We start from the raw sequence: 15,902 nt of genomic DNA, 5'->3' as shown, positions 1-15,902 counted from the left end.
TTTCTTGTAGGTGAGACTTGAGGTAGATGTTGAAAGGATTCATGGACAGGAAACAGGAAGTCTTCCATGGTGGGTGGTACCATGACAGGCTGTGGACATGGCAGGTGCCTTGCTGTTCCTGGCAGGCAGCATCATATGATCACCCACTGGAGCAGCCTCCAGGGCTCCTGGTTTGGTTGTTTCAGTCATTAGTGACAACAAAAATGGTTTTAAAGCATGCCTGGGTTTCCTCCGCTGTCCCTCCCTCTACCTTTCACACCTCTCTCTCAATTGTAAGTCCTTCCCTTTCTCCATAACACATGTGCACATCTCAGGTGGACTCTGCTCCTGCTGCAGATGAATTCCCTGCCCTTCAGCAAGGTGTGTGCAGCCCCTTGTGCTGCTCGTTGCCTTTCCTTCACCTTCACCGTGCCTGCTTGCAGCTCCCACAGTATCCCAAATTGTCTCATTTATTTGCACCTTTGTGCTGTTTTCTCTCCCTGGAGTGCCCTCCTTCCCCCTCTCTGGAGCTATAATCTGAAAGGTCATGAGTGAGGAGCCGCCCCAAGAGAGATGACGGGAGAGCAGTGGGCCACCTGCTTCCACACAGAAGCAGGGTGGCCTCACAGCACTCCTGGCAGCCAGCCTGACCTCCACAGCATCAGGACTCCCAGCCAGGGGGAGCCCAGCCCCCGAGGGGCCGGTACTGCAGTAGCTCTTAGAACTGAGCCCACCTAGGGAGTGCAGCAGGGGTATCTGAGCCGGAGGACAGAAAGCACTGCCGGCATGGGGCCAAGGCTCCTCGGGTGCTCGGACTGTGGAGAAAGGTGGGCTAAGAAAGGCAGGCAGGCAGCCCATTCACCCTGGCTTCCTGTCAACACTCTGGGAATCTAGAAGCATTTGTGAGTGAGGGAGGAGAAGAGTACTCTGGAAGGCAGTTCCAGGGGTGTGTGAAAGCACCTTCACAATCAGGAGTGCATGTTTTATAACATCTCGTTTTGATAACCCAACTAAAAGTGTGACTGACATATAGTTCATATACAGCCTGTTAGTACAGTTCTTCTAAATTGCTGACACCCTTTGGTCTTCAGCAGTTAGAAACTGAATTTCTAATGTCTTTCCCATTTGGCAGTCTGCATCGAAATTTGTGTTTATTAATGTTTTTCTGTGTGTCCTGAAATCCGTCTGGAAATTGAGTATTTTCATAACTAATCCTCAGATTTGGCAATTCTCATTATTATTGTTCTTTTCTTAATACCAGAAGTGTTTTGTTCCTGAGAAGTTTTTTGGGAGTTACAGGAAATAATTGAACTGTTTTATTCCTTTAAAGGCTTTGTTTAATAAATAACATAATAAATATGTTTCAAAGCAAGTAAACAGACAGTGTTGAGCACTGTACCTCAAGAGCTATACTAGACTATTAGGAAGATAAAAAGAAAAGGTAGGCAGTCCTTGTCTCAAAAAAGTACACAATATAATCAAAGGCATTAGCTAGAATTCATGAAAAGTAAAATGTGATAAAGCCTCTTCTATATAGAGTCACAATATGACAACTTCAGCTGTCTAGCACAGTCCAGAAACAAGCAGAAGAGGGGCCAGTTCCAGCAATGTCGAGTGCACAGAACATGGGGCATGCTCACTAAAGGCTGTCAGAAAGCTAGGTCACGGTGGGAGCCTCGCATCCACATGCTGTGGGGTGTGGAGTTAGCAGGACTTCAGTGACATACGAGTACAGAAGTTCCAGCCCAAGCCCTCTCAGGCAGAAAATTGCCAGAGTCAAAGTTAATACCATGAAGAGCATGTGCTTTCTTTGTAGGACAGCATCTCAGCTGCATATGCAGTGCCTGTTTATTCATATTTCATGCATAATTCCCACTAGGTTCCAGCACATGATAAATTAAAATAGCAAGGTGTATGGAGGCAGCAAGAGTTGTGGGTGGGGTCTGTTGACCATCAGAGTGATAAAGGAGATCCAATCAACAAACCATGGCACTGGTTAGTCGCTACGAAGAACCGACAAAATTGTCGATCCATAACACAAAACACACGGCAGTGCGGGGAATATTTAGTGTAATTCTTCACATATTTTGGATTTGTAGTAAATTTATTGTCTTGTGAATAATAAGAACCTGGAATCGTTGAGAAACAATGTTATTCATGGGTAGGGTACAAAGATAATAGGCAGTTTAAAATTCATTTTACGTTTTACCAGTCAATAGTTAAAAGAAGTTTTATCAACTCAAATGGTTAAGTGACCTAAAAATATTTACTATTTATTCATTTGGCAATACTGTAAATAAAATTTCTACAAGACTATATAAGAGAGATTATAAGGAAGCATATCATTGAAAAACAAATATTAAATACCTGATAAACTTTCTTCATCAATAGCCTGAAGATTGTTCTCATTGATTTTAAGTTCTTCTAATGTAGATGGCAATTGTGAAGGAATCTGTATCAAATTATTTCCATCCATATTCAAACGCATTAACTTCTTCAGAAGCTTAAAAAGCAAATCTCAAAGTTACTTTTTTATCTAGTCACAGCTGTGCAGTCACATTTCACATAATGGTCGTGACTAAAAGTCTCACAAACCTATCCTTCCTTAGGCTTAGACAGTAATGTCCAGGCCACACAGCAAACCCCATATTCCCCCTGCCAGGTTGATATTGATCCTGGTAATAGCATTGATTCTCAGGGATTTTCAACAGACTACATTTGATTATTTTGTAGCTTACTCACCACGTTTATATTGCAGCTTTAGAAAGTGAGAGAAAGCTGCCATAACTACTGGATTGGTCATTCTTGCTAGATCTTAGGTTTCCACCTTTACAGCAATAGACAGAAATTTTATGAAATCATGCAGTAATCTGAAGCTGTCATGGATGCTAACAATTAAGATAACAATCAATCCTTTAAACATACTTGTAAACCTCAGTTTTTTATCTACTCCAGAAAGGTCATAAAATAACACTAATTACTGTGGAAATTTTTCAAAACCAAGGACTACAGATATCACAAGCTATTCCAATATGGCATCCAGTTGACTGTCTGGAAAAGTGTCTTTTTCACATTTGTATTGTGTGTTCATTGGTCAAGCCTAGCCTGTACCACCACAAGTGGGGAACTGTGGTTGGGTAGGTTTTAGTAAAGTCCTATGGAATGATTCACTTCTCCAGTGATCATATTCAAATTTCAACAGTTTTGGAATGGGACATAGAATTCCAAAGCAAGAAAAGGAGGTAATCTCTTACAGTGTTTTTCTCTTGGTCAAATAGGAAAAGGACCCCCTAATGCTAGCCATTTTCTAGGAGAAGGATGGATAGCATGAAGTACATCTAGGATGTGAGTGTAGAACCCTCTTAACTGCCAGCCTAGACTCCAGAAAAGAAACAGGAACTAAGAATAGAAGAGGCCAGTGATTTGTCTGAAGAGTGGGTGGAAGACCTGGAAGACTGCCCAAGGGAGTAACAGTTTCACTTAGTGGAATATAGTGTGCTTTATTTTTGGCTTTTCAAACACACACATTTATGAGTTTTTGTTTACAAACATAAACCCCTTCTCTCTTGGCTCTGAAATTCCTTGAATTATCTCTTCTTTTCTCCTTTTTGTTTTTTGAGACAGGGTCTTCCTCTGTTGCCCAGGCTGGAGTGCAATGGCACGATCTTGGCTCACTGCAACCTCCGCCTCCCAAATTCAAGCGATTCTCCTGCCTCAGCCTCCCGAGTAGCTGGAACTATAGGCGCGTGCCACCACGCTTAGCTAATTTTTTGTATTTTTAATAGAGACAGGGTTTCACCATGTTGGCCAGGCTGGTCTCAAACTCCTGACCTCGTGATCCGCCCATCTTGGCCTTCCAAAGTGCTGGGATCACAGGCGTGAGCCACTGTGCCCGGCCTGTTTTTTTTTTTTTTTTTTTTTTAATATATAATTAGTCCAATCTGTATCTTTCAAAGCTTTATTCTATGCTGTTTCCTGTTCTCTCTCTTTCCCTCTTCTTTCCCAAGCTATCCCTAATTTTTATCTGAGCCTATTTGTTTTTCCAGAACCCCCTTCTGCCAAAGTGTCCTCCATCAGGTTTTGTTCATTGCACACACAAAAAAAGGAAGCAGTGTCTTGCTGGCCTGAAAAATGTTAATAGAGGTTCCAGATAGGCTCAATTTATTTCCAGAAAATACTTCATATGCTAAGAGACCAGATTTTAGCATGTTTTCAGTTACCTGGGGAGAAACTACTCCATAAATTAAAATCATTACTTTTGTCACTGATGCTATTGTTGGTGTCCTTATGGCAAAGCTGAAAGTATGTAAAATAGTAAACTATATTCAAGAGAAAACTTGAATGCAATTTAGGGACATCAGAGAGGAAACTTTCTTAGAAGAAGACTACCAATTAGAAGCATTTTCCTTTTCCTCCCTTCCCCATCTCCAACCAATGCAAGTCATAGTGAAGCCATTCGTCCAGATAGACAAATCAGAGCATGTATTTACCTTGAATGCTTTTGGACCTATGCCTGAAGAAGTGATATTATTTTTGCTCAGATCAAGCCTTTCCAAGTTTGGTAATCCATTAAATGCTTCATCTGGGATGGAGGCGATGGAATTGCCTAGGACACACAGCGGTTATGTTTTAGGCATGTGTGCATATACATACATGTACACACATGTATGGGCATGTGTGCATAGATATCAAGAGAGCTTTGTCTGGAGGAGAAAGCAATACTCAGAACAAGGACAGAATATATATTATACAACCAAAGCATGTTCAGAAAAGTAACAGGCTGGAAATAAATGGTTTAACATAGTTGACATTTTCTTTCTAAGGATTCTTCAAGCTGTAAGTATATCATGGTTTAGATGAAGATGCTTAACAGAGCCAGAATGTGGTTTGCTGGAGAGTACTGGTAACATTGTACATTTACAAGAAAGGTGTGGAAGGTTACACAGAAACTGATTTTTATTCTTCATATTTTCCCATAGCCATTTTCTTGGACTAGAAACATGCCTCTGTTTTTGTCCATGAATGCTCATGCAAATCACTCACCTCCTCTGAGCCTGTCTCCATCTCTGCATAAGAAGCTTGGGGAGATCATCTCCCAGACTCTCTCAGATCTAATGTTATGCCTCTATGGCTTCAATCTGCAAAGGTTCCTGTATGCTTTAATTTTATGGGTTTTTGTTTTAACATTTAGTTAAGTTCAGTAGTCGATTTTTAAACCCAGAAAGTGAGCATACCAGTAGTACATACCATAAAAGTCACGTGGTGACCTTCTTATAAAACCATAACAGTATAGCTCAGTGTGGGTCATTTATCTTTTCCAAGACTTTAGACTTTCACAAATTTGGTTTTCTTAGGGCAGAGCATACCTGATGTACAGGCCACAGGAGGAAGGGACTTTGCTGAGCATGAGAGGAGTTCCTTAGGTGATGATATGAAAGTAGGATGAAATCCTTTGTCAGAGAGGCCATGGAAGCTTCTATTATGTTTGACACTGGCAGTGCGCTGTCACAGATGGCCATCCCTGCACAAATGTGTTAACCTTTTCAGCTCTCCTCACCCCAGCATCTCCAGGGCCACCCCTGGTATGGGGGCCTCATTACCCAGATGAATGCTCCTGCTGCTCCCAGCACCCAAAGTGTCCCCACCAGCCAGCCTCTCACACCTGGTCCTGCTGTTCTTCCACTCAGAGCCCTCCCTAGTGGTCCTATGGAAACATGGGAAAAAGGTCTAGATGACCACATTCCCACTAGAATGTCAAAAATGGGGGAAAAAACAACTGACAGTACCAAGTGCTGGCAGGCTGCAGAGAGGCAGGAGCTCCCCAGCACGCAGGTGGGAAAGGAACAGCCACCTTAGAGAACTGTCGGGCATTTTCTTATAAACTTAAACATGTATTTACCGTATCCGCAGTCCCACTCCTGGGCATTGCCCTAGAGAAATGAACACTTAGGTCCACACAAACATCTGTACGTGGTTGTTTGTAGCAACTTTATACATAATCACCCGAAACTGGAAACAACTCAGATGAAACCTTGCCCCATCCACATAATGGAACACTACTTGGCAGAAGAGAGGAATGAACTACTGATACACAAAACAAAATGGGTGGCTTTCAAAAACATTAGAAGCCAGACTGAAAGGGCTATGTATTGTATGATTCCATTTATGTGGCACTCTGGAAAAGGCAAGACTGTAGAGACAGAAAACAGATCAGTGTTCTGTGATGGCCAGTGACTGGTGGAGGGGGAAACAAGGAATTTTGGGGAGTGATAGAATGTCCTATAGCTCAGTTTTGGTGGTGGTTACGTGACTGTGTGTTTGTCAAAACTCAGAACTATATACTAAAAATAAGTTTTACTACATATAAATTATACTTCATTAAAGCTGATTTTTAAGAAACATCAGTAGGAAATCATCATTTGATTTGGAGGAGTTTGCTTTATACCTAACTGCTATTCTGCAGTAAAGAGCTATCTCTTCTGCAAAGTTTATATATTTGAAGATTATGAAATTAGTCTATTCTAATTTCATCCTAAAGTCAATTTTTAGGATGAAATTAAAATACAATCTTCATAGACCAATGAGAATCGTTCACTTTTTTTTTTTTTTTTTTTTTTTTTTTTTTTTTTTTTAAGAGACAGGATCTCTCTCTGTTGCCTAGACTGGTCTCAAACTAGGCTGAAGCCATTCCCCCACCTCAGCCTCCTGAGTAGCTGGGACTACAAGTGTATACAACTGCACGTGGCTAAGAGTCATTTACTTTTTTTTTTTCTTTGAGATAGAGTCTCGCTCAAGTGCTCCAGCTAGAAAACAGTGGCTTAATCTCAGCTCACTGCAACCTCCGCCTCCTGGATTCAAACGATTCTCCTGCTTCAGCCTTCTGAGTAGCTGGAATTATAGGTGTGCCCCACCACGTCCACCTAATTTTTGTATTTTTGGTAGAGATGGGGTTTCACCATATTGTCCAGGCTGGTCTCAAACCCCTGACCTCAGGTGATCTGGCCACCTCAGCCTCTCAAAGTGCTGATATTACAGGCGTGAGCCACTGTGCCCAGCTGCTAAGAGTCATTTACTTTTAAAGCACAAAATAAAGCAGAAGTCAACATCTCTTACCAGTGAGCTCCAGACTTGTTATCTGTGGTGCTGTCAGCGGTGGTATCTGGGTAAGCATGGCGTTGATGCAGCTGATGGTCCTGTAGGACAGAGAGCACCCGCTTGGCAGGCGCAGTGTGCCTCTGGGAGGAGCAGGAAGCGGGGATCGAGAGGGCATTCGGAACATATCTCCTCTTACCGGGTCCTCCTCGTCCTCCTCATCCTCCTCACCCTCCTCACCCTCCTCCTCCTCATCCTCATCCTCCTCCTCCCTTCCTTGGCGTTGTTGCTGGTGTGCCAGCCTCCTCTCCTCTCCAGGCCTCTGCTTTCTGTCTGCTCCTCTGCTGTCCCCCTCACTGTAAAGTTGCCCCTGATTTCTAGATTCAGGGGTCTCTCTCTTTTGCTCCGTATCTTCTTCTTTCACTTCTTCATCCTCCTCAGATTGAAGTGCTTCTTTTCTTAATATTTGGTCCATTCCCACCTGAGGAGGTGGCAGTTGCTTATGAAGTAAATTGGTAGGTTCTCTTTGTTCTGAAGAATCACCAGAAAATTCATTTCTATCATTTAATGCTATACCACTGAGTAGAGAATAGGAGACTAATGACCACGCAAGGATGAGGTAGCAGAGATAAGTTGATGATATTAATAAAAGAAAAAATCATAATGAAAATGAGGTTAGTAAATATTATTCCCTCCAAGTATTTGAGTGCAACTTAAAGATGAAATGCACCTTGAAATTTTTGCTTAAAAAGTTTTAATAGTCACTTTATTTCTATTTTGTAAGATCTGTTACAGACATTTTATTCACCTGTGGGCCTTAATACTAATTTTTATATTAAATAACTTAATGCTTATTTTTGCTAACATATGCTATCTGGTGACTAAGGAGGGAATAATATTGCCACATGAGGCAAAATGGTAAGCAATCCTGTTGTGAGATTGTGTTATAATCAGATGTGATACCTTTATAATAGATACTGTTCTGTTCACTGGAGCTATTGCTAATGTGAGAATTTGCAGACTGTTTACCAGACATTAAAAAAGTGAAACAGGTGTATATTTTACTTGCTTATAGCAGTGAACCCAACTTTTGTTTATAGATTTGTCGTTATTTTTGTCCATGGCATCATAATGTCATCCTCTGAAATTCAGAATTATAGAGAGAAAGTTTTCTGCCTTCTCTCTCCAAGACTCGATACTTAAATCATCTTTACTACCTGAGACTTACAAATGACATTCTGGACTTAAGTGATGTTGCTTTAACTTAGACATATGCACAGGAGTGCTGTTTATACTTCCAGGATGGTGGGAGTAGAATAAATGATAGTAGACAGTTAATCTACATTTATATTTAGCTGTAAAATCTTTGCAGAAAGTGGGGAAGACAAGACAAAGACTAGATTCAAATTCACTCTCTGGGTAAACAGTTCTAGGAAGAACTGATTTCACAGTGCATAATTTTTTTTCCCCCCCGAGACGGAGTCTTGCTCTGTCGCCCAGGCTGGAATGCAGTGGCATGATCTCGGCTCACTGCACCCTCCGCCTCCTTGGTTCAAGCGATTCTTCTGCCTCAGCCTCCCAAGTAGCTGGGATTACAGGCACCCTGCCACCATGCCAGGCTAATTTTTCTATTTTTAGTAGAGATGGGGTTTCACCGTGTTGACCAGGCTGGTCTCGAACACCTGACCTTGTGATCCTCCCGCCTCAGCCTCCCAAAGTGCTGGGATTACAGGTGTGACCTACCGTGTCCAGCCAGAGTGCATACATTTTCTTCCATCAAGATTTAAAAATTTACTTAATCATCTGCCTACCTTTATTTAACACTATATATAAACTACTCCCGAAAATAACTCAGGAAATATAATTATTTGGAGAAATTACTTGAGATATCAATTCAGTATGTATTATAAAGTCTGTGAATTATTTTTTCACATCTCTAGCAAAACATGCAGAAGAAGAATAGGAAAAAGTTAGTAAAAGGAAACTAAAGCTATCATATTGAAACATTTAAAATCCTTCCTGTATATCCAAGTTTATTTTTCCAAAATAACTACATTTCAAGAATACTCCAAGTCTTCTGAAAAAATTTCTTGAGAATTTGTGACTCTTACTTTGTAAACCTTGTATTTATTTCACTCCAAGGAATCCATTTCATTGAACACTTTTTTCCTAACTCTTTTTAAACATTAGTGAAATATTTGGTAGTATATAGCAAAATACAATTTCTAAATAGTCAAAAATTTTTCCTGGCAAGGAGACTTTTGTGGACACCTACCCTGTGATCATCTGTGTGTATGGGAGCAATCTACCTTGGTTATAGACAAGTCCCTATCCCTTCCCAGCCAATTATTTAACAAGTATTTATTTGCTTATTTTCATAACGTGTTGGTTAGGCTTTTCTCAGAGGAGACTGGGCCTCCCTCCCAAGGGTCCTTCATTCAGTCAGGTATGAGCCTCATTGGAGAAGGGGTCCATGAGCAGCCAACAAAACCCCCGCTGTGATCTCCTGCACACAGAAGTGCCACATGAGAAAATCATGCTTCAGGCTACACTTCTGCATTTTCCTGGGATTATCCGAGCAGTGATGTGGGTTCCTGTGCTGCCTTTGAGTGGTTGGGTATAGCCAGAGGGTTGGGGCTTTGTTCTCTTTAGATGCAAATCACTCTTCCTTTGTTTACCCTGGCTTCAAGGTGATAAAGCCACGTTTGCGTTGGATTAAGTGGGATAATGCACATATAGACCAAAGCAGAGCCCTTAACTCAATAAGAATTCAGGATCTGTTAGTTGTAGAAATTCTGTTACCAGATCTCTAAAGCTGAGAGTCAAATGTGGAATGTAATCTCATCCAAGTTTACTGGAATGTAATCTCATCCAAGTTTACTGAATCTGATAGAGCTAGAACTATAAAGCCACAGTCTGTTATTTATATCCCCTACCACACAGTTTTCCAGATATTTTCTATGTTAATCAGCATTTTGCCAATATTTTAAGTACTCAGATGACTAATGTATTGCAATTTTAATCTAAAATTAGTAACAACAAAAAAATGGAAGTTAAAGATTAATCACACACTGATATTTTGCTTAGCTAAATCTCTGTACCAGTAGCTGAGCAGACCGGGCAGCATTCCCCTTCAGGTATAACTGTTTGGGGGCACCTCTGGGGATGGCACATGGTTTTATCACAAAGCACTCTTCCGTCTGAGCAGAGGCAGGTAGTGCAGGGCTCAGGCGACCACACAGCTTTGTTGTACATGGTTATGCCCTTTACCAAACAGTGTCCCTTCTTTCCTAGAAAAAAACAAAAGCACAAATTTAAATTTCTTATGTGATTATCAGCAACTGTGAATGGAAGTAAACACAATGTGAAGTCAAACTGCTCTAACCACACAAGAATAGAATTCTATGTGCATTCATGTATAGGGTAAAAATGTCGTATAGACATAAGAAATGCTGAAATGCTTTTCACAAGCTCTTCTCTCAGCCCTTTCACGTAGGCTCTAAGAGTGAACTCCTCATGGTAACTTGGGGCCGAACTGTGCTTCCATTTTGTATCCATCAGGATAGATTAAATTATACAACATCAACAAACAATCCCCAAATCTCAATTATTTTTCATTTATACTTTGTGTTTAATGTGGGGACACAGGGGCTCAGCTCATCATATTCACTCAGGATTCATCTATAAGCAGGCTGTCCTGATCACTGCAGTAGTGAGAATGTGAGGTTACAAATCACACATGAGCTCTAAAAGTGTCTAATTATACTGACCAAAGCAAATTGTATGGCCACACCAGACTTCCCAAGCCGCCAGCCAATCCAGTTCCATCATGTGACCAGAGAGCTAAGCTAGCACTAATGATGAGCTCACAGCCCACCCTTGATGTGCATATGGGAATAGGTGAAACCAGATAGCATGCTTCCATGATGCTTCTCAATGAGACACTGAGCTATCTCTTTTATGGTTTATTATGCTATTGAAATATGATTCACATACTGTAATATTCACCCTTTTAAAGTGTATAATACTGTCTGGGCACGGTGGCTTATGCCTGTAATCCCAGCACTTTGGGAGGCTGAGGTAACTTGAGACCAAGAGTTTGAGACCAGCCTGGGCAACATGATGAAACCCCATCTCCTCTAAAAATACAAAAATTAGCCGAGTGCGGTGGCACATGCCTGAAGTCCCAGCTACTCAGAAAGCTGAGGCATGAGAATCGCTTGAACCCAGGAGGTGGAGGTTGCAGTGAGCCAAGATCGTTCCACTGCACTCCAGCCTGGGCGACAGAGCAAGACTGTCTCTAAATAAATAAATAAAGTGCATGATGCGGTGCATATATTCATTTCCCTACATACAAGATTGTAGATATGTGGATAAGTGTATCAGCTAAGCAGGCCATTAGAAAGCTGAGGAGAATATTAGAGGGGATGTTTTTCTTCCAACCCTGGTGTCATTCCAGATAACTTTCCTCCATCTGAGCCACTGCCCCAAGTTCCACCCCCAAATGAGCCTCTCACATTAGTCCCCTCCTTTCCCCGACCACTAACTCAGCCCAATTCAGGCCCTACCCATCTCTCATTTGGTAGGTGGGATTAGCAATAGGCTAATCCCACCTACCCAATTCCTCCTCTGAACAAAAATACACAGATGAGTTTCTTCCAGGTTATCAAAAGCACTACACCCTATGAAGATTTCCATGGCCTTTTTTTTGCAGAAATGGAAAAGCTGATCCTTAAATTCATGTGGAACTATAGGGGATCCCAAATAACCAAAGCAATCTTGAGAAAAAAGAACAAAGTTGGAGATCTCACACTTCCAGATTTCAAAAAGCTCACTATAAAGATTCGATAATCAGCTTTTGGCAGTGTGATAGTAATATAAGGATAGACGTATAGGCCAATGGGACATTGAAAGTCAGACATACATCTATGAACAATTGATCTTCAAGAAGGGCGTCAAGACCATTCAGTGGAGGAAAGAACAATCTTCAACAACTGGTGCTGGGACAACACCAGTAAGAGAATGAAGCTGAATTCCTAACTTTCACCAAATACAAACATTAGCTCAGAATGGATCAAAGACCTAATATATCTTATATTTAGACCTTTGGTCTAAATATAAGAGCTAAGGCTACAACACTCTTAGAAAAATCCATAGGGGAAAATCCTTATGAGTTTATATTTGGCAGTGGATTCTTAGATATGACACCTAAAGAAAAAGATTAATTAGACTTTATCAAAATTAAAAATTTGGTGCATCAAAGGACATTGTTACGAAAGTGAAAGGATGGTGTACACAATGGGAGAGAATATGTGAAATCATATATCTGATAAGGTCCTGATATCCAGAATATTCATAAAGAACTCTTACAACTCAACTACAGAAAGGCAATGCAATTAAAAAATGGGCAAAACTTGCCCAATACAGTGGCTCTCGCCTGTAATTCCAGCACTTTGGGAGGCCAAGGAGGGAAGATTTCTTGGGGCCAGGAATTTGAGACTGGCCTGGACAACATAATGGGATGCTGTCTCTACAAAAAAAGTTAAAAAGTTGCATTCTTGTAGTCCCAGCTACTTGGGAGGCTGAGGCAGAGCATCACTGAAGCCCAGAAGTTCAAGACTGCAGTGAGCTATGATTGTACCACTGTATTCCAGCCTGGGCAGCAGAGCAAGACCCCATCTCTTAAAAGAAGAAAGAAATAGGCATAGAGGTTGAATAGATATTTCTCCAAGGAAGATATGCAGATAGACAACATGCACCTAAAAATATGCTTAACATCATTAGTTGTTAGGGAAATGCAAATCAAAAGCACAATGAGATACCACTTCATACAAGGACAGCTATAATTAAAAATAAATAACAATTGTTGGCAGGAATGTAGAGAAACTGGAGTCCTCTTCCATTGCTGGTGGGTATATAACAGCATAGCCACTTTGGAAAACATTTGGCAGTTCATCAATAAATTAAATATAGAATTACCAAATGGCCGAACAGTTCCCCTCCTAAGTATATGCCCAAAAGAATAATGTTCATAGCTGTGTTATTCATGATAGCCAAAAGCTGGAAATAGCCCAGATGTTCATCAACTGGTAAACAATATGGATAAACAAATATGGTATAGCCGTACAATGGAATATTATTCAGCCATAAAAAGGAATGAAGTTCTGATACAGGCTAATCACAGATGAACTTTAAAAACATTATATTAAGTAAAGATGTCAGATACACAAGGCCACATATTATGTGATTCCATTTACATGAAATTTCCAGAATAGGCAAATTCATAGAGACAGAACAGATTAGTGGTTGCCAAGGGCTGGGAGTGGGGAGAAATGAGGAGTTTAGTTACAGAGTTTCCTTTTGGTGGGACGAAAATGTGCAGAAACAAGATAGTGGTGATGGTTGCACAATATTGTGAATGTACTAAATGCTATTGAATTGTACACTTTAAAATGGATGAAATGGTAAATTTTGTGTTATGTGTGAGGATACAATTAAAAAGTACTGTAAGATCACTGGAAAATATTTTCGGACAATTTGGAAATAGTATATATCTTCTGTATTTTTATGCATACCACCATTTAGTACATATAAAAACATTTTTGTAAACAAGTTTGCGATCACATTATGAATACTTCTTTTTCAGCCTTTTCGTTTTCCATTATTATAGCTTAGCTATCTTTCCACTTTAAAAAAATTGACCTCATCATTCTTTAGCAGTTATGAGTACATTATTATTACAATTTTTTTAAGTTGATTTCTCTTCCTTTCTTTTCCCAATCATGTTGTAAGTGTGGCCTAAATTGCCTATTTTCAGGATAATTGTATATTATTTCTGTTAAATTCATGGAAATAATTAATGAAGAAGCATTTGGCTGTATTGAGACAATATATGAAATACTGGCCACAGAACATTATATGGTGATATTTTCTGTTATTCTTTTGAAAGTTTTATTTAATGGTAATATGTCTATAATACACTTTTTCCTTCCAAATTTGGAAAAATGTAAACCATTTAATACTAATTTTTAAAAATGCCTAATTGAAATCTTTGGCAGAATTTTTAGTCTTTTAAATCTTTAAAAAGTCAGTGGTTTAACCTATATAAAATGAATTCAGTGGCTTTAATTCTATTTGTGGTTGAAAATTTTTGGTTGAAAATATGTAATAGCCATATGTTCACAGAATCATCTGAATAATTTATTTCTGTATTCTAGATGATCTATTGTTATAAATGGAAAGGTAGTTTATAAATGTTTATGTATATTATCTATGTTAGGATTACAACTATTTAAAATATATGCATAGTAAACATACTGGAAAGAAACCACAATGATAACTATGATTTTGTAAATATAGTGGTAGGATAAGTAATTTTTGTCTAATAATTATAAATATGTTCCTTAAGTTGTTTTGGGGTTTTTTGGGTTTTTTTTGTTTTGTTTTGTTTTTAATCTCGAGATGGAGTCTTGCTCTGTCGCCCAGGCTGGAGTGCAGTGGTGTGATCTCTGCTCACTGCAACCTCCACCTCCCAGGTTCGAGCAATTCTCCTCCTCAGCCTCCCGAGTAGCTGGGATCACAGGCACATACCACCATACCCGGCTAATATTTTGTATTTTTAGTAGAGATGGAGTTTTTTCAACATGTTGGCCAGGCTGGTCGTAAACTCCTGACCGTGTGATCTGCCCACCTCGGCCTCCCAAAGTGCTGGGATTACAGGTGTGAGCCACCGCACATGGCCCTATTTTTTTAATTATTTAAAAATGCATGTTTGTAGATTAAACCAAAAAGTAATATAATAATCTGGATTTTTCTTTAGAAAATTATCTTCATGGAGATGTTCTCCCTCTCTCCCTTTCTCCTCTTTCCCCATACCATCTCTCACCCTCCTCCCTCCTTCTGTCTCTCTTTCATAGTGTTCTCTTACCTGGTAACACATTATAACTTGATTCTACTCCAGGGAAACTTGAAAAGGATTCAAACTTTTCCTCCATGCTATAATCAAAGTTAACAATAGGGAATCTTGCTACTGGTGTAAAAACTGTTGTTTGTGGAATTCCAAGCTGTCTGTTTGATCTGTGCTTGTGTGAGGTTGAACTTTTCCTCAACCTTCTGTGGTAGATCTTCCTCCTTTGCTTCCTAGGAATTTCTTCATTTTGTCCAAAGTCAGTTTGAAAAATGATAAGCAGAAAAAAACAAAACAAAACTGCAATCTTCATGTTTGATTTTTTTCCACCAGCCAATTTCTAGAATGAAACAATATTTCAAAGTTAGTGGTGACTAAATTTTTACCTCTGAAAATTGGGTTATATATTTGCTTGTATGCCTCAGTAGGCAAGTCTTTGAGAAATTACACTTATGATATATGGACTATATGCTATAGTATTATTGCCAAATCATAATTTGGAATTCTTCTATCAGAATCAAAAAACTTTTTTTTTTTTTTTTTTTTTTTAAATAGAGACGGGGTCTTGCTCCATCGCCCAGGCTGGAGTGCAGTGGTTCAGTCATGACTCACTGCAGCCTTGAACTCCTGGGCTCAAGCAGTCCTCCTGCATTGGCCTCCCAAAGTGCTGGGATTACAGCATGAGTCACCATGCCTGGCCAGAACTTTTTTGTATCTTACCTTTATCTTTAGACCAGGAATTAGAAACCTTTTTCTATAAAGGGCCGGATAGTAAATATTTGAGGCATCATAGGCTACACCTTCTCTGTCATAACTATTCAGCTCTGTCATTGTAGCATGAAAGCAGCCACAGACAATATGTTGGGGACCAGCCTCAACACCACCCGTAGGGTACCCAAAGCCCAGTGGCGACAAAGGAAGAGAA

General features: G+C 40.0%; 2 protein-coding genes across 6 annotated transcripts in view; one reads left to right on the top strand and one right to left on the bottom strand.

The window, feature by feature from the left end:
- The window catches only part of CENPP (centromere protein P), a 289,893-nt gene that overhangs the window by 193,435 nt on the left and 80,556 nt on the right, over positions 1 to 15,902 (top strand). The window lies entirely within an intron of this gene.
- ECM2 (extracellular matrix protein 2) overlaps positions 1 to 15,902 on the bottom strand; it is a 46,095-nt gene that overhangs the window by 16,182 nt on the left and 14,011 nt on the right. For 2 of the 4 annotated variants that reach the window (XM_063636248.1, XM_055271942.2), the window contains exons 2-6: positions 14,999 to 15,317; positions 10,173 to 10,361; positions 7,093 to 7,668; positions 4,470 to 4,585; positions 2,347 to 2,482 (exon numbers count right to left, since the gene is read on the bottom strand). In XM_063636248.1, coding sequence (XP_063492318.1) covers positions 2,347 to 2,482; positions 4,470 to 4,585; positions 7,093 to 7,668; positions 10,173 to 10,361; positions 14,999 to 15,290 — 1,309 coding nt within the window. In that variant the 5' untranslated portion in view covers positions 15,291 to 15,317. The remainder of the gene's footprint in view (positions 1 to 2,346; positions 2,483 to 4,469; positions 4,586 to 7,092; positions 7,669 to 10,172; positions 10,362 to 14,998; positions 15,318 to 15,902) is intronic. The other 2 variants (XM_063636250.1, XM_063636249.1) reach the window with 1 other exon arrangement.

The sequence above is a fragment of the Symphalangus syndactylus genome, chromosome 3 (assembly GCF_028878055.3).
Source record: "Symphalangus syndactylus isolate Jambi chromosome 3, NHGRI_mSymSyn1-v2.1_pri, whole genome shotgun sequence".
In the NCBI taxonomy this organism is placed as follows: Eukaryota; Metazoa; Chordata; class Mammalia; order Primates; family Hylobatidae; genus Symphalangus; species Symphalangus syndactylus.
Note: the sequence above shows the minus strand (reverse complement) of the source record. Positions and strands in the feature narration are given on the sequence as shown.